This window comes from Fundulus heteroclitus, chromosome 11 (genome assembly GCF_011125445.2).
Source record: "Fundulus heteroclitus isolate FHET01 chromosome 11, MU-UCD_Fhet_4.1, whole genome shotgun sequence".
In the NCBI taxonomy this organism is placed as follows: domain Eukaryota; kingdom Metazoa; phylum Chordata; class Actinopteri; order Cyprinodontiformes; family Fundulidae; genus Fundulus; species Fundulus heteroclitus.
In genome coordinates, this window is record NC_046371.1 from 15,205,124 (window position 1) to 15,223,316 (window position 18,193).

General features: G+C 38.6%; 1 protein-coding gene across 2 annotated transcripts; it reads left to right on the forward strand.

Annotated features, from left to right (window-relative positions):
- The first annotated feature begins 323 nt into the window (after positions 1-323).
- LOC105916220 (beta-2 adrenergic receptor-like) lies at positions 324-15,635 on the forward strand. Of its 2 annotated transcripts, none has more exons than XM_036142937.1 (4): positions 324-519; positions 6,530-6,674; positions 8,824-9,115; positions 11,033-15,635. In XM_036142937.1, exons 2-4 carry the CDS (start codon positions 6,536-6,538, stop codon positions 12,054-12,056), a joined length of 1,455 nt encoding a protein of 484 aa, XP_035998830.1. In that variant the 5' UTR covers positions 324-519; positions 6,530-6,535; the 3' UTR covers positions 12,057-15,635. The 2 variants fall into 2 exon arrangements, with proteins under 2 accessions (XP_035998830.1, XP_035998831.1); XM_036142938.1 differs by having other exon boundaries at positions 6,533-6,674.
- Positions 15,636-18,193: the final 2,558 nt, after the last annotated feature.

An 18,193-nucleotide genomic window follows, 5' to 3' on the forward strand; every position in this document is an offset into this window, starting at 1 on the left:
AATGTTCAAAATCGCTCAGATGCTGAAGCAAAACTTTCCATCAGTCAAAGGTGGAGGTTTGTGGTTTTGCTTTGCTGCTGCCGCCACACGTGACCAAAAGATCTTGGTCTGAAGAAGAAAAAAAAAAAGAAGTTACCTTGCAGGAAGATGGTTAACACTAAAACCTTAAGGGTTTTTGGCTACTGTTGAGCTGTCAGAACACCTCAGGCATGCCATATACACTAACAGACGTTCCCTGCACTCTGATAGGCTGCCCTCTGGCTGTGATGTCATGAGAGCATGCTTAAAATAAGGGCAACAGGCTCAGCTGCTTCAAAGTGTAGTTGAGGGCTGAAAAGACTGAGGACACACATGAGGGAGAGCAAAGAGGAAATAGCAAGACAGAGTGCCTGTGTAACAGTCTCAGTACCCCGTCCAAAAGTGGAGTCCAAGCTGCCGAGGAGCACAGCGCGAACATGTTGTGGATCTAAAAGAAACGCAAGAATGAAATACTTGGACTGAAGAGAGCAAAGCCTGGAGGTAAGAAAACAAGCGCTGCAAGTCTGCTTGACATGCATGAGCTTCTCACACACTGTGTTCCCATGGGTGCATTTCAAAAACGGACCTTATTGCTAAATAAATTAGAAATTTATGGATTTACATATTTTTTTTCTGAAGGATTTAATTTGAAGTTCTTACATTTGCTCAGTGGAATGAAATAGAATGACGGAAAACAATATTGCAGACAAGTCGGATTTGTCCAGATAATTGAAACTTGCATTCGTCATACGTGGTTTGTGTTATGTCACAAGCAAAATAGGTCCTGTCATTTCAGCGTTTGTTCTGCAGACATGTTTATTCTGCTGAGTAAACCAAAAGCTGGTGCTTCTGAACGTTGTCCAGATTTGTGATTGTGAGTCTGTTTTTATTTTTTTATTTAGGGTTGGGCGGTTCAGCTTTTGCTGAAATATTTTGATATGCATCACATCAGCCAATCTGTTGCATTTGACCATAAGTCTAGTGGTCAAGTTTCTTTTTTAGAGACATATTGAAAGGGGATGGTCAGAGTCTGAGTTGCAAGCTGTGTTATTGCAGGTAACTTCCAAGACTATTATTGATCAGCTGCTACGGCCAGCAAACAGTTCGAGAGTCATCAGTTTGAACGGGAGGAGCTGATTAATGCTACTCATTGCAGATTTTTTTTAAAATAACTTTATAATGATGTAAGGCTCATAATGTTTAAGTAATGCCTGAAACTGTGAGCACTAAATGATCATTCCTCATGGCCAGTCTCTGCACATGCATTATGACTGAAAGGGCCATGTGAGCACAGGTAATGAAAGATTGATTTTCACAATGAGTCTGGAGATATGTTTCCTGCCAATCCATCATTCCACTGACATGGAATAATTTCTAAATGTAAATGTGCAAAGTTTGGAACGTTGTTTTTCTTTTCCCTCCCATAATGACAAAACCTCAAATTAACTCAAAGGAAGATTCACAATACTGACTTTCGACAAAAAAAGCTATGTGTTCAGCATTGTTTAAACAGGAGAGCGATTTATTCTATCTGCAAAATGATTTCATAAAACAGCAAAGCTGTTGTGGTCCACGCTGGCGTTTTTAATGTGTCCTAAATATGCAGTGCGTCTGCTCGCTGGCATGCTGCAGAGCTGAGTAAACACGTGCGAATCAATGGCACTCCTTACAGATGCCATCGAATTGCGCTCAAATTGTTTAGATTATGTTGGAATAAAGCCAGTTAACATTTTAAGCCAAGTGGGCAACACACAGAGAAACCTGTTAACCAGGCAGAGTTTACGTGTGTGTTAACGTACATACTGTACATGTGAAAGTTAAATAAACAGCGATGCTTTGCAACCTGTTAAAGGGATAGTTTGGATTCTTTGAACTGGTGAAATTGTGTAGTTTTTTGGGTATAATCCCTTGACCTGTCATAGAAAGATGTCATATCACAGTCAAGGGAACCCTAAGTTTTCGCTGATTTTAACCATTTGAAACTAAAAATAAAAAAAATACTTATCTCCGGAGAATATTGTACTAGATTATTTCAGTGTTCTGCAATTTCACCCTAATAAAGTGCAGCATTTTAAACATATTATATAACTTCACCGTCTTCAATAATATGCAGATCATGACATTATGCATGCCTTACCCGGCTCTCATTCTTATGCTTTCCTGCTTTTAGTTGTCAGAAAGCATAACCAGAGTTGACTTGTAAGAGAACATTTTTATAATTGCGGCCGCTCATATGACAAGTACTAGATAGGTTGGTGTTCCGCCTTGAAAAAGTCAAGATTCTATTTCAACCCGTGCACAAAATCCTCACTCATAATTCAAATAGAAAATACATAGGGTTATTTCTGCTAGTTTTAACTCTCAGAGAGCAAAGTGTGAAGTGACTGAATGAATCAAACGGCAACTTCATTCCTTTAGTTGCCCTGGTGGTACCTGCAAACTTTCACTCTTAGCCTCTTTTTACTCACGTGCTGCAAAAAGGAGCAACAGGGTCAGTTTAAATGGCTTCGTCATATTGTAGGTTTGAAGAGAATGGGAGGGGATGGGCATGAATGATCAGTAACAGGTCCCCTCAAAGATGAAGGTGCAAAAACAAAGTTGTCGGCAAACACCTAGCTTTAGATTCCAGTAATTTACATTTAAAGGTAGATGATCTGTAAAAAAGAAAAAAGAAGGTAAACGTTGGGAAAGCTGTGCTCAAATCAAGTTTGCTGTTTAAAAAACAGTTACGTTACGTTTAAAGTGTTCTCTTTTGCAAGACATTATTGTTATTAGATCCTTCACCTGATCATCTGATGGTGCCTGAGACCATTTCCAAACGAACCACAAGACCTGGAAATGAACAGAATTTTTTTTTTACAAAATCTGATCGTTTATTCTATCTTTTGTCTCAAAGAACGAAACTTTATTCAAAACCCAGGATTTTCACCTGTGTCTTGAGAGACTTTAACCCTTTAATAAGAATAAATAAATATTTAGAATTCCATCATATAGATATGAACATTTTCCATAATGGTAGCTAAAATCTTCTAAAATGCCGAGTTTTGTCCAACCACTGTCAGGCTCACTTTTCTACAAACTCACAGTTATATGACACCTGTCTGCCCGTCTTTAAGCCTCAATTAGAGCCAACTGAGAAAATGACTGACTTATTCTGACTTAACAGGGCCAACCATCCCCCAATGTTTAAAATTGACTTGAATCAGCATGTGTTTGCTGTCAGTTACGACGCCTGAGCAAAAGAGGGGTTATGCTCAGCCAGTCGGCCCTTTGTAAATAAAAGCGATTTGTTCATGCATGACAGTTAATAAATAAATGCTCATCAAATCAAAAGTTTATAGTCATGGCCCGATGCATAAAAGGTCACCTTGTTCTAGTACTCCCACATGTCTGTGGCCAGTATTCTGCCTACCGCAGCTGCAAAGTGCATCCAGCACGACTGCAGCAATAAGGGTGCATTTTATTTCTATTTTTTTTAGCTCCTTGGTCCTACTCTACCACTGCAGCCGCGTTGACATTTTGCGACCTGCGTTACGTAATGCACATGCTCCTGTAGCTGTAGTTTGTCACAAGTCTAGCCTGTCCCCAGCTTCAGCCTGTTTGCTTGGTGTACACTTAAGTGGACCGATTAGTTCAGAGTGCAAGAGCAAAGTGTACAAACTGTACGCTCTGATCTATGGTACATGTCAGACTCCTGATGGCATGAGGGTTTGACCAGATACCTGTGTGTCTTTGATATCATTGTATGTAATTTGCACAACTCTTTAACCTAATAATGATAAAGTCAATATAAATAAAATGAGATTAGGTCAAGAAATGGCAAGATGTTATAAACACTCTGACTTGCTGCCAGTGGATTTACATTATCTGAGGGAGATAAAAATGCAAAGACATGCAAAAAAAAAAAAAAAGCTGAACCTTATGAACACATGACACCAAGGAAAATTCTGGCTTCCTCTGTGAAAAACCACATATGTTTAGCTCATAAGACAGCAACAGGGCAACTCCCTCTAATCTATTAAACCAGTGATAGGTTTAGAAGAAAAAAACCTAAACATAACGTGTCTCGAACATTCCTGAGTCCTTGCCAAATCAAATTGTTTACAAGTATTCAGATAGAATAAAAAAGTAAAAAAAAAAAAAAAAAAAACACATATGTAAAAGGATGACATTAATTTGATAAAAGGGATGAGAACAAATCCAGCCTGTTGGGGAGTGTTGCATTCAGTCCGACGTGTTAGAGGAGCCACCCTTCCTCACTTAACACTAGCTATAATTTCGTATATACAGCTGTTATGTCTATAAATAAATCACTAATTGTAGGAAGCGTGGGAAAACCCGTCAATACTAGTTTTACCTATCTCAACTCATTGTTTATATATATATATATATATATATATATATATATATATATATATATATATATATATATATATATATATATATAAAGAATACAACTTTATATATATATATATATATATATAAAGAATACAACTTTATATATATATATATATATATATATATATATATATATATATATATATATATATATAAAGAATACAACTTTATATATATATATATATATATATATATATATATATATATATATAAGAATACAACTTTATATATATATATATATAATATATATATATATATATATATATATATATATATATATATATATATAGATAGATAGATAGATAGATAGAAACCAAGAATAGCAAAAACAACCTAGTTTTTCCTATTCAGGAACAACGATATGCTCAAAAACAATGCTTTAAATTAAGACAAATTACACCCAAAATATGCAGTTCTTTTATGCAGCTTTTAAACATATGCGTCTGATGAAACATTAATTTGATGGTGCTATGTTTTAAACTCCTTTTGTTTTCGCAACAGCAACTAAAGTACCAGGGAGAAGTCTAACCTACAAAATGGTCCTGGTAGAGAAACAGCCCCTTCTAGATGTACTGTAGAGTTTCTTATGGGATAGTGCTAAACATATTTTACTGTTTCCTAGTATTTAATTGTAGTCATTGCCCAGTTTAAACTCTAATACAGCTAAAATATCTTTAAAATTTCAGTATATATACAACAGGAGCGAGTTGTATTTCTTTTTGCGAACACAACAATCAAGTCGTGCCGCTCATACTTATTATCACAGTGTCTACATTTAACTACATTACTGAAATCATCTGACCTTAGAGGAAATATTAATCAGTCTCACTGAATGGATTTAGGATTCCAGTGTTTAGTGTCTTCACAGGCGACACTGTTGTTAAAGCGTGTATAGTCTAAGCTTGAAAGAAGCAGCCATACTCCAGCAGCTGTTCCCTTGTGACGATAATTGTCTCATAGACTTTATGTATTAAAAGTCTATGGCTTATTGCAAACTTCCCGTGACTGAAGTGATTTTAATTCAACTTTAATGGCATAACTGCTGTGAAAACAATTGCAAGTTATCGCTAGAGGACTCCAGTCCTGACTGGAGATTACTTTTCTCTAATTGTTTAAATGGTGAGAGAGCACGGAAGTCTGCATATTCATGTAAAAAAATTTAACAAACCTTTCCATGAGGTTTAAAGTGACTTTAAATCATTTATAACATAACAATATAATTGATCATGGCTTTAAAATCACTCTTTTCCTCTTTCGTTTTTGCACAGATTCAGGACTCAGATTGGGCACTGTTTCTATTTTCAGCCTCCTTTTGAGTTTTGGGAGACTTTCATTTTGTTTTGGAGTGTATCCGCAGTAAAAAAAAAATAAAAGTGTGACATGTTAGCAATGAGACATCAGGTTGTTGTCCTGGTCAGAGCTTTCATTCCCCTGTCCTCAGCAAAAAATGCATCGAAGACTCACATGTGCCTGTAAAATACAAACCTTTTCATAAATACACCTTTGCACAGAGTTAGTACAGACCTTAATCCAGTTACAGAGTTCAGCCATTGTGAAAGAATCTGTGATTAAAGTTTTTATTTATTTTTTTTTAAATGTCTCTGCTATACACATTTAGCAGCACTTCTGCCATCTATAGGCCACCGTAATGGATGATTGAGTCGCTGCAGGCGATTTGCATTAACAGCCCAGACAGCTAAAATGAACGCGACTAAAAGCTGAGCGGATATTAAAGGTTGAGGGTAGAGTAATGGAAATATGCTTTATGTATACTAGTGCATGACCCTATATGACATTATGATCTGACATTAAATAAAATCCAGCTTCATCTCATGCGAAGATTTTTTTTAACAGACAAGGCGAGGGGGATTGTTTGCAACCTGCAATGTCCTCCATCTTGAATAAAAGAGAGCAGATAAAGATTCAGGGATTTTTGTCATTACTTAATTTTACCATGTATAGTAAGCTGTAATTATCATATGTATTTTCTTACACCGTGATATAACAAAACATTTAAGGTGCACTCAGGTCCTAATGTCCTAAGCTGTATTGTTAGTCTCTGTTTGTTTTAACCACCATTACTAACTATGTTTTCTACTGTTTGTTTTGACAGTAGATCATGGCCGGTGTGACCTCTGTGCCACCACCCATGAACCAGTCACAGCTCCTCAATATCACCTCAGATACAGAGTATAGTGATGTGGAACTTGTGCTGTGTGGCGTTGCTATGGCTATTCTTGTTCTAGCAATAGTTTTTGGTAAGTATTTGTTTTGTTTGTTTTTTTAAAACATGCTAGTTACAGTGCCTTGGAAAACGATTCACACACCTAGAACAGTTTTTCCCATTTTCCATTTAAAACCACAAACCTCGTTGTGTTCTTTTGGATTTTTATGAGACCGACTAACACAAAGTAGGCCAGAGTTGAGAAGTAGAAGGAAAGGGATGCACGTTTATTTTGTTTATCGTTCACAACTCGGGATAAAAATGTGTGCCAGGTGTTTGTGTTCAGTCCTACTGGGTCAGGGTCAGGAAAGCACCCGCTGCTGCTGTTAAAGCTGGAAGTGTCATGAGCCGCACCTGTTTGTGTTTTGGTTTATTGCACTCCCTTTGGTTTCTGTTGTATCTAAGTCAGTGTCTGCTGTTCTGTCTTTGTGGGTCCCTGAGTTTCCTCCGTGTCGTGAGCTTTATTATTAAATTATGCCCATCAAACATGTGCCGCTTCAGTCCTTCGCCAACACAAACCATTACAGGAGAGTGTGGGGTTATGTCTCTTGTCCACATACATATAGAGCAGGGGTGTCAAACTCATTTCTATGTAGGGCCACTTTGGTGTCATGAAGTCATTAAAAGGGCCGGTTGCACGTGTATATACGATACTTTTCAATTTCTAATTTCATTCCAGTTCACATAGAAGTATAAAAAATGCACAGTAACATAAAAGTAGCAATCTTAGGCCCAGGTTATACAGTTTATCTGCAACAAAAGTTGATATTGGGGTGAGTTAAACTTACAGGAGGCACAGATTTAGGCAATTTATACACTTTAAAAGGATATATGCCTCTACTTTATGACACGATGTGCCTTTTTTTTTTGGCTCTTGAGGGCCGGATTATTTACTTTGACTGGCCGGATTCGGCCCACGGGCCTTGAGTTTGACACCTGTGATATACAGACTTACATTTGAGTGTTTTTCTTTGCAAAATAGCTGGATGTAGACCTGGACTTTGACTGGGCCATTCTAAAGCATCAACAGGCTTTGATATAAGACATTTCATTGCAGCTCCAGCTGCGTGTTTAAGATAATTGTCCTGCTGTAAGTTAAACTTCCATCCAACTCCTGAGTCTTGGAGGTTTTCCTCCAGAATTGTCCTGTACTGAAAACTGTGCAAATATTCATGAGCAAAAATGTAAATGTTCAAGTTGTTCGACTTGAGCATCAACTAACTTGAAGATGTTAGAGTTTGCTAATGACTATTTGCACACTTTTTAAACTCATTAATGCGATTGCACAGTAACTTACATAGTCTGTAACGTGACTGCTAACGCTCTTTATTAACTTGAACATTTAAACCTTATCAGATGCTGAGGACTGTTTGTGCGCTTTCAGCTTCTCGGAAAGCATTGTCGCTGCACTGAACGATTTGGACATTGTGTCTTGTTTTTGTCTGTGTGTTATTTGTGAGTCTGTGTGAATTCTGAGCCGGTGTTTCACAAAAATGTCATCATGGTTACATAATGACAATGAAGATTCTTGATTCTGTTTTGCTCCATCCATCTATTCATCAGCTGCTGCCAGCTTCTCCATCCCTGCTGAAGAAAACCATCCCCACAGCGTTTTATACATACAGTGATGTTCAAACATTAGAATATTATTTAAAAAACTGATTGCTTTCAGTAACTCATTTCACTAAGTGAAAGACAATATATAGATTGGTCACACATAGACTGATTTGGTAAACCTTTATTTCTGTTATTATTATTGTGATTTTCTGCTTACGGCTAATGAAAACATGACATTTAGGATTAAAATACTATGCCAGACCTAAAAACACATTGAAAAAAAACTTTTTAGTACAGTGCTTTTAATGACAGACATGTTAAATACGGACTTAAAGGTTGTAATGTTCTATAGGTTATTTTAGTCTGACAAGCAGGCCTGATCAGAACCTATAGTCTAATTTATTGAATATGACTGGAAACTAAACACTTTCATTTTGTGTCCCGTTTTCTGTGTTGACATGTCCAGCCCATAAAATGCTTTGTGGTTGCAGCATGATCGAATTTGAAAACGTTCAAGGGGTGTAAATACTTTTGCAAGGAACTGTATTTTCAAAGCATATATTGTTGGGGAATCAAACCTGATTTCTTTTATACCTTTAGTTCAACAGTCATTGTTTTCTGTGCAGGTAATGTGATGGTGATTACGGCCATCCTGCGCTTCCAGAGGCTCCAGACCATCACCAACCTCTTTATTGCCTCGCTGGCTGTTGCTGACCTCATTATGGGTCTGATCGTGGTCCCCTTTAGCTCCAGCAACATACTGCTGCGAAGCTGGATGTTTGGAAACTTCATGTGTGACTTCTGGACGGCGACTGATGTGTTGTGTGTGACCGCCAGCATAGAAACACTGTGCGTGATTGCTCTGGACCGCTACCTCGCCATTACGAGGCCGCTCCGCTACCCGACACTGTTAACCAGGTAAGGCAGCTTTTAAGGATACATAAAGAAGAAGAATAGCGAGTTATTTTAATGTTTGGGAGCAATTCATGTTTAATGCATGTCAGCCAGTTAAATATTGCAAGTTGTGGTATTTGACAAACTTTAACAAAAGATATGTTTCTTTGGGTGCGGCCAGAGGAGCAAGTTGATGGAAAATGTTAACCCACTAATAGCCCATTAAGACCCGAGGCAGTCTTTGCAAACGCTTGCAGATGACCTTAGCTATCCCTTCTCTAATAGGTTAAGCTCTGCCATGGTAATTATTAACCCTTTTAACTTTGCATGATTGTGTACTTCCGTCAACACAGGTAGTCGTTTAATGCTTCTGAAAAAACATGAGTTGTTTTTTTGTCTTAGTGTTAAAAGACGCGCACGAACCAGCATGTTGCCATGTTGCCCAGACATGAAGGGCAAACTGCACAGCTGGTTCAGAACACCAGATTGACGGCGTTTTACAAAGCATGCTAATTTTATGAGCATACTTGAGGCTTCGCGATGTGATCTGTGCAGATCATTTAAGTCATTTCGTGGTGAATGCTGGTTCAGAAATGAAAAGAATCTGGATTTGCGAGTTCCAAAAAGTTGAGGTCGTTAGACTTTTTCAGTTATCACTTTTGTTTTGGCCAAAGGCTTAGAGTAGGTCAAGCTGCATGCCAAAAACCTTAGCTCAGTCAGGCTAAAAATTTTGAGCTGTGGCTAAGTAGGATGCTGATTTTGAGTATAAAAAAAAATGCTTTCTCGTAGAATCAAAAGACACATTGTACATGAGGTTTCAGTCCAAGCCCAGTGCCTGTTTTGCGACAAACTGATGACATGAAGTTAATACAGTGGTAATGTTGACAATATTCACATTATTGCCAGAGCTTAGACCTTATGCAGTAGCTTGGCCCAAACACCTGGGTTTCTTTAGATAAAAAAAAAAATCCTTTACTAATTGAAATACAATACAATACAAGTTCAACGACTTTAAAAGAATGGTGGGATGGAAAATTTTATGTTTTTTTAAAACCTTGCAGGTTGATACCTGTAGCCGCCCCATGCCTGGTTCACACAGTAGGATTATTTGCCCGATTTTTGCCCAGATCTTCCCCTTTCGACATGCCCCGATTATCCTGTTGGCTCTTAAGATCATCTTAAGAGATATTCCTGCCGCTTGTGGTGTGTTAAGAGAGATATGGACCGCTCTGACCTCAAATCAGATGAGGGAAACCCTGAGGGAAAAAAAAAAACACAAAACTCACCTCTATATCATACAGTAGCAAACGTTCAGCCCGTGTTCGCGCTGTCTCCGCTCCTTTAACCAGGAGCTTTTTAATGTATTTTCTCTGTTAAAATTAATCCATTAACTATCTCCATTATTTTTCCTCGTCGTCCATGTATATTTGCTTTGAACTCACGTTTAATTTTGTGAGGTTTGGCAAGATTTCCCATCTGATATCTGAATGACAGTGAGTGAATTCTGTTTGTTGTGCTTGCCGTCTAACCGAACACCACACACTGTACGAGGAACCCTTTAATATTGATCATTTATTTTACCATTATGCGTGGTGTCTCTCTGGCTTTGGAAGTCAGCTGACAATTTTAAAATCTTGCCATGTGAACCGGCCTTTACTCTACCCTATTTTGACATTTCAAGCTGCATATGCATATCTGCGCATCTCTAATCCAAACTAAGCTGGTCAGTCTCCAAACGTCCAGCGTTTCAAACTGTTTTCATTCTGAGCCTCATAAAACGGCCTGTTTAGAAAGGAACATATTTAATACGCTGGTTTCCTGAAAAGTTAAATTTACGAGTCCATTTTTGGCATCTGGTTTATAACAATAACTGTCACTGATCTGCATGCTCTTTATCATCTTTCACATGTTTAAACTCTCTTGTCTTTTGATGCTCACCAGGGCTCGGGCCTTCACGGTGGTGTTTGTGGTTTGGGCAGTTGCCTGCCTCATCTCCTTTCTGCCCATCTATCTCAAGGTCTGGGTGTCGGACAAAGAATCCGCCACGAAATGCTTACTCAGTGAGACCTGCTGTGAATTCAACACCAACGCCATCTACGCGGTATCTTCCTCGATTGTGTCGTTCTATATGCCGCTGGTGGTGATGATTTTCGTCTACACCCGAGTCTTCCAAGAGGCTCAGAAGCAGCTGGAAAAAATCCGAGGAAGGGAGCGGCACTTCTTCCACCTGCATAAATCTGCACAGCGGACTTACCCAGATGACAGCCCCTCACTGAATAAACTCAGGACAGGAGCAGACGGAGAGGACAGACTAAACATGCAGCAAACTGAGGATACGGACGCTGGGCAAGACGAAAAGGGAGAGGAAAACAGAGTGAGGACGGAAAAAGAAGGAAAGCAGTCCGCTGCGAAGCGTCTTAAGTTCTGCCTTAGAGAGCACAAGGCTGTGAAAACTCTGGGGATCATCATGGGAACTTTCACGCTGTGTTGGCTACCTTTCTTCATCCTCAATATCATCATAGCCTTTGTAGATCTCGATGGCATTAAGAACCTGTTTCGATTCCTTAACTGGATAGGTTATTCCAACTCAGCCTTCAACCCCCTCATCTACTGCCGCAGCCCTGAGTTCCGACACGCCTTCCAGGAGATACTTCATTTAAGGGTCGGCAGCTCAGGATGGAAGGGGGCATGCGGCTGGTGCAGCGAGAGACACGGTTACTCCAAGACTCCACGGAGGCAGAATGGGAACTCAGAACCGGGCCGTGTCCGGGGGCTGGACAGCGAAGAGAAATCCGGGTGGAAAGGGAGTCTGGAGAGCTCAATTCGAGACAGCTCGCTGACCCTTGCTCCGCCGGCGTCATGTTCTGAGCAGGTTCTAGATGTAGCTCCAGGTTCCTTGACCAGTTGGCAGGAAAACAGCTCTGGGAGCAGGGGTTGCAGGGAAAATGTTGGTTCTGTCGTTTGACCAAAAATAAGTAGGATATTAAATTAAAACTGCATTTCTATACAGCATCAGCTCATTTTGTTCACGTTTGACAGACTGACTGAACGTCCTGCTCTACAATGTATGTAGCTGTGCACGGTTATATTTGATCAGTGTTACTGTGGTTTTACTTGAGATCCCTCGCCTACTCTGCTGCAGTTCTTTTTATTTAATAGGCTGAAATACAAAGGCCAGCCATCTGACATGAATTTTGCATCGATACATTCACCCAAAGCGAAAACTATAAAATATCTTTTAACATAAGACATACAATTGTAATAGACCAACAATGTACTTTTAGTTCCCTTTAGGCAGTGACTTGGTTAACCATTTGATTAATGTTGTGATGCTCTACAGAAATCTGCAACTGAGAGTTAAAATTAATCAAGACAAAAAAAAAAACAAGGTGTGAGTTTACAAGATAATCTACATAAACTAAAATATGTGATCATTCTGTATTTAGGTATTCTTTCATCCCTAAATAATTATGGATGGTACTAAACTGGATTTGCATTCATCTATTTGGTAGTAATACTTTGTGAGATATTTAAGTACAAAACTATTTGATCCGCAAGAGTTGACAGGTTCATTGTACAGTGCCTTGCAAAAATATTTAAGTCCTTTGAAACGTTTGAAAAATTCTTCAAAACAAACATCAGCGTGTTCTATAAATTGAGACAAAGTAGCGGATAAATGTAAAATAGAAAACTCTGAAAAGAGTGGTGTGGATCAGTATTCAGCGCCCTTTATTCTGATATCCCAAAATAAGATTTAAATGTGTTACAAAGTGAAATCTTAAAATATGAGACGGGACCCGTTCTGTCCTCAGTCGCAGTCAGACAAACATGTTTTCATTTTTTGAGTCGAAACTGGACAAGATCAGGTAGTGGGAACTGATCACCAACCCAACAGCATGTGCCTGTTGCTGACAGCCAGGACTATAAAAGACACTGGGATAAGACAAAAGCTGTGAGAAGGCTTGTTAAAAACTTTATTGAACATAAACGCACAACAGCAATGGGCATATTACAAACAATCACCTAAAACACAGTAAATAATGAAGGGCTTTGTTGAAATAAACCAAACAACTGAACATAAAGAATTGTACTGAACTCAGTTTATTTACATAGCGTCAATTTACAACACATGCCATCTCAGCGACTTTTACAGAGTCAAATTAATCAAATCATACAGATATTGGTCAAAATGTTTTCTCTCTAAGGAAATCCAGCAGATTGCATGGAGTCATTGACTGGCAGCATTCACTCCTGAAAGAGCGTAGAGCCACAGTGGACAGTTGCTTGATTTCTAAAGGACTAATTAACATTTCTCAATGAAATATTTTTCAAGCAGAGCCGAGGTCTGGAACATTTACAATCCACAAAGTCCATTTTTGTCTTCAGTCCAGCTAAATGGGGCTTATTTACAGCTGCAAATGTTACACAACATTTTTATCCATTACAGGAATTTTGTGATTTTTAAAGTGTTCCAAAATGATTTCTATCTCGGGTTTTGAAACAAAAGAAGCATGAAATGTTTGCTGAACGGCGATGGATACATATTCTCTTTTTTTTGGGATGTTGATATTTCTGGGAAACTTAATGATTTAACTGAAAAAAAAATTATTTCTGGTAATGTTGGTATCAATCGGTTGTTAAAATTTGTTCCAGTAATTCCTTGAAACAAACTAAAAAAAAAAACTGCAAAAGCTTGAATTCTGAGAATGTCTTATTACCAGCACCTGCTAGTAAGCTCGCTCTTTTAAACTATAAATTAAAGGGGTATTGATATTTTTCCAAGGCACTCTGGTGCACAGAGAAAGAAATTGGCTAGTTACCCAAAACATTTCAATGAAAACAGTCTAAAATTGGACGTGGCACAATTTTGAACATAATATGTTTTGTGTTGGAATCATTTGGCTAGTTTGGTGTGAGAATGGGTCGCACAGGCAGCTAAAAATGAGACTATCCAACGATATTTTCTTTCCTAACATATAGCTTTACATATATATGCTGATGGTACTGGTATGTGCATATTGTTCAGCTGCAAGAAAAACAACAACAGGTGCTTGTATCGCTGGTCCATTTTATGGCGATCATAGCAAAACTATCCAAAAAAGTGTCCAAGTAGACGATTGCAGAGTGATGTTTCTACAGAGAGGCTATTTTACATGAACAGTTTTAAGCACTATTGAGAAAGTACTTTTATCCATCCTTCTACAGTCTTTGGCTTATCCAAGATCGGGTCGCAGGGTTGCTACAGGTCTATGAAGGAAACCCAGACCTCTCTCTCCTCAGCGACATCCTCCAGCTTATTCTGGGGAATCCCAAGGTGTTCCCTCAGAATGACCCGTAGGATAAGAAGGAATATCGAGTCCCTCCAGCAGTTTCTGGTTCTTCCCCGCTTCTCCTACCAATGAAACGGAGGCATCAGGGGCCTCCTGATCATATTTCCAAACCACCTCAACCATCTCCTTGCAACATGTAAAAGCAGTGGCTCTACTTTGGCTGAAAGAGCTCCTCCCCCCCTGTCTCTCTAAGGCTGAGCCAGGCCACCCACCGAAGGAAGCTGTTTTTGGCTGCTTGTATCCGGGATCTTGTTCTTTCGTTAATTATCCATACCTCAGACAGAACCTAGACAAGCTTGTACATTGAGAACTCAGCTTTTTCTTTTTCACAACAGACCAGAGTCCCCTTTAGTGCTTTGTAGTGAGAGTCAGATGCCGTGCAGGCAACGTCATTCCAAACTGCTGGTTAAAAACTGTAAAAGATAACTGTTCTTAATAAAAATGTTGTATTTGCTACCAGTTTCTTAGGGTAAAGCTGAGACAAAAATGCACCATATTTGTTGTAGAATCCATGAAATGACTCAATATATTCCATTGTGTTTCTGGATATGCTACAACAGAAGTGAATGTTTAAATTGGTTAAAAGGTTTTTGTTATAGCAACAAGTAAAGATTTTAACTTCTCTTTGAGTTAACCACAGTGTTGGCAGTTTACATCAGCAAAAGTTTTCCTTAAAAATCTCTGTAACTGCCCATAAAACCCGGTTGTGCTGATCATTTATTTACAAGAATTTAATGTCACCACAGGGGATGAGGTGTGAGCGGATTCGATTTCCAAAATCAGGAACCTGACTCTAATTTATGCAAATATATTCCTGTGAGTTGACCATAAAGGCATACATTTTCTTTATTTCAAGTTGCAAAATTTAATACATGGGCTTCTGTGTCACGTCATACTGTTACAAAACTTTGCAGCATAACATTGTTTGCTGCAGCAAAAAAAGGTGAATTGATTGTAAGGCTTTCCCTGTATCTTAACCTGGAGCGTGGCTCGTATTTCACATCTCGAAGAGTGATTAAGAGAAATAGTCTTAGTGCTCCATAATGTTTATACTTCAGAGGAACAGAACTAAGGAACTACAAAGTTAAATTCAAAGGCACTCTGATCAACTTCTAAAAGTAAAGTAGGAATTATAAAATAATTCTTTGGCATTTGTGTTGTAAAATTTGTTGGGAGTGGCAATAAATGTGGTTTTGCTCATTTTGTAAAATATATACATATACATAGTGTGTTATAAATATATAACAAATAACAAATATGGAGGGCGCTATGTGGTCAGTGCTCAACTTTAAACTGAAGACACACAAGTTGTAGACCACAAAGCAGGGGAAAAAAAATCAATTTTCATTGTTATTATCTTTTACCCTGCTGCAATAACTGTCCCACATCCGGAAGAAAAACGTCCATTAAGCAGGAAAAAAAAAAGCCTGAGCTCTGACCACCCTCAGGCTAAAGGTCTTAAATGATACGGGGGAGTCTACTTATGATAAGATTATGAAGAACAGCTCCTCTATTCTTAATTTATTCCCGATAAACCTCTGCAGCATTTATGGTGGAATATTTGTGTATGAGATAAACATCTGAGGTTCTTAACTTGTGACTATCAGATGGTTGCTTTCTCCTCCCTTCATTCACTTTCTATCACCACATAGGCACTGGATCTATTTTTTGCCTCTCCAAACATCCCTGTGAAGCGACGCTTTCCTTTTGTTCTGCCCTCTTTAGCTGCACAAACACTGCAGTGTTTCACAGAGCCGAGGAGATCATTATCGTTCAGTTGGGTCCTTCTGTTTAGATAACATTGTCTGTTACGCTCACTTTACAAACACAGTGGTCGGTTTACACGCGTTTAAGTGCTTAGAATAAAAAGGTTCTGAGTTTAAACTCAGTTTATATGGAAATGTGAAGACCGTGTTTTGCTGTTCTTGTATATTTTTTTTTTGTACTATTTAAATGTAACTTGCCGTGTGTTCTGCATCTGCAAAGATTTCCTGGTGCAAGGTCAACAATTTTAACATTTTGAATAAACTTGCAAGGCTGGTTTTAAAATTATGTTTGGGAAAACTTGCATTTACCTGTAAATATAAAAATATCTGTGTTTAAAGATTTGAATAATTGTGGTTGTTAACTGTACAAGTTTGAAACACGCCACTGCATCCATGCATGTCTGGATCAGACTGAAGCTATGGTTTTATTTCCCTGGTTTTGACTTTATCTAAATTTTAATTGATCCAAATATATCACTGCTGTTCCCCATACCCAAAAAAGAAAAACTTGTAATTTGTAAAAATGTCTAAGCCTAAAGCTCTTTTTATTTATGTTGGATGCAAAGCAAAAAAAAAAAAAAAAAAAACTCAACACATCTAAAAGAACTTTAAACTATGCTTGTGCCGCAAGTTTCAGAAGCTTTTTTAGACGAAAACGTTTTTTGTTTTCTACCTCTTCAAGATCTAAATGAATGTAATTTTGCTGCTGTAAATATATATTCATCAGCTGTTGTATATCTTTGTAAGTAAATGTACAAAGTTTAAAACTGTGTCATTTAAATACGTCCCTTTGCTTGTCCTCGGTTGGTGAGTGTGTGTTTATTTCTGTCATTCTGGCGGTGCTGCTGTAGAAGGAGGGGCAGCAGAGCCGGTCAGATCCAGACTTCTTTTTTTTTTTCTCTATCTCAGAGATATCCAGCCCTTGCTTTCCAAAAACACAAAAGATCAAAAAACACAAATGATTTGGGGAGTTTTTGTAAATTCACACTACTTTCACAGTTGCAGGTGCTGCTGTTAAAGTTGAATATGAAAGTCTTAAAGAGACAGTTGGAGCTTTTTTGAAGTGAGGTATTAAATCACCGTAAGCAGTCATTTCCCAGTAAGTCTTGGTGTTTTCATTTATTATGAATACAGACTCACTGGTTACAAAGGCTGAACCCTAACAGCTAGCATGATAAGTTATCAGCTGGTCCAATAAGCCAATGGTTGGTCTGAGAAACAAACCCTTATTTCAAAAAGCTAATTGCTAGTCCAAGAAGCTAATGACTACTTCGTGGAGCTTAGAGCTTGTACAAGAAAATAATGGCTACTTTGAGAAACAAACAGCTAACACCAAAAAATACAGCTAAGCTGACATTTACCAGCCACTCAAAGAAGCTAACCGCTAGTCTGGACTTGTCCAAGAGGGTCTCAATAAGGTAAATAATCCCAGTGTTAGGTACACAGAAACCCTTCTTGGGACAAAGAAATACTTTGTAAGTCAGATTTCTGTTTTGCAGTGGCTACTACTGCGGTGCTTTCTTTTCATCCCAGACCTGGCACACAATTTCCACAACAGAGACAGCATTTGTCAAATAGCCAAACAGATTCCAAAATAAACTGGGAAACACACTAATGTGTTGTTGACCTAGCAGAGCAACACAGTTCTCCATTAAGGTGTTCAGGAAATCTCCATAAAATCTGGGGACAACCTGACATCGGGAAATGCGACTCTCGTTCCGCTGCGTCTTCGACCTTTTTCAACTAAGCTCCAGAGACAGAGGCTTTTTGTGCTCATCCAGTCATCCACGTCATTAAATAAGACTCAGCTTGCACGTCGGCCTCGGACGGGATTTGTGGTGCGGGATAGTGTTGTGCGAGCCATGAGGAGGGGCGACAGGTGCAGGCGCTCACAGCGGCTACAGTATCAGCTGCCACAGAGGAAATACTATCAGATGTACTGCTACAGAGGAAACACACTTCAGCTGTAAGATCGTCTTTGAGTGTTAACGTTTGGTTGTTTCCAT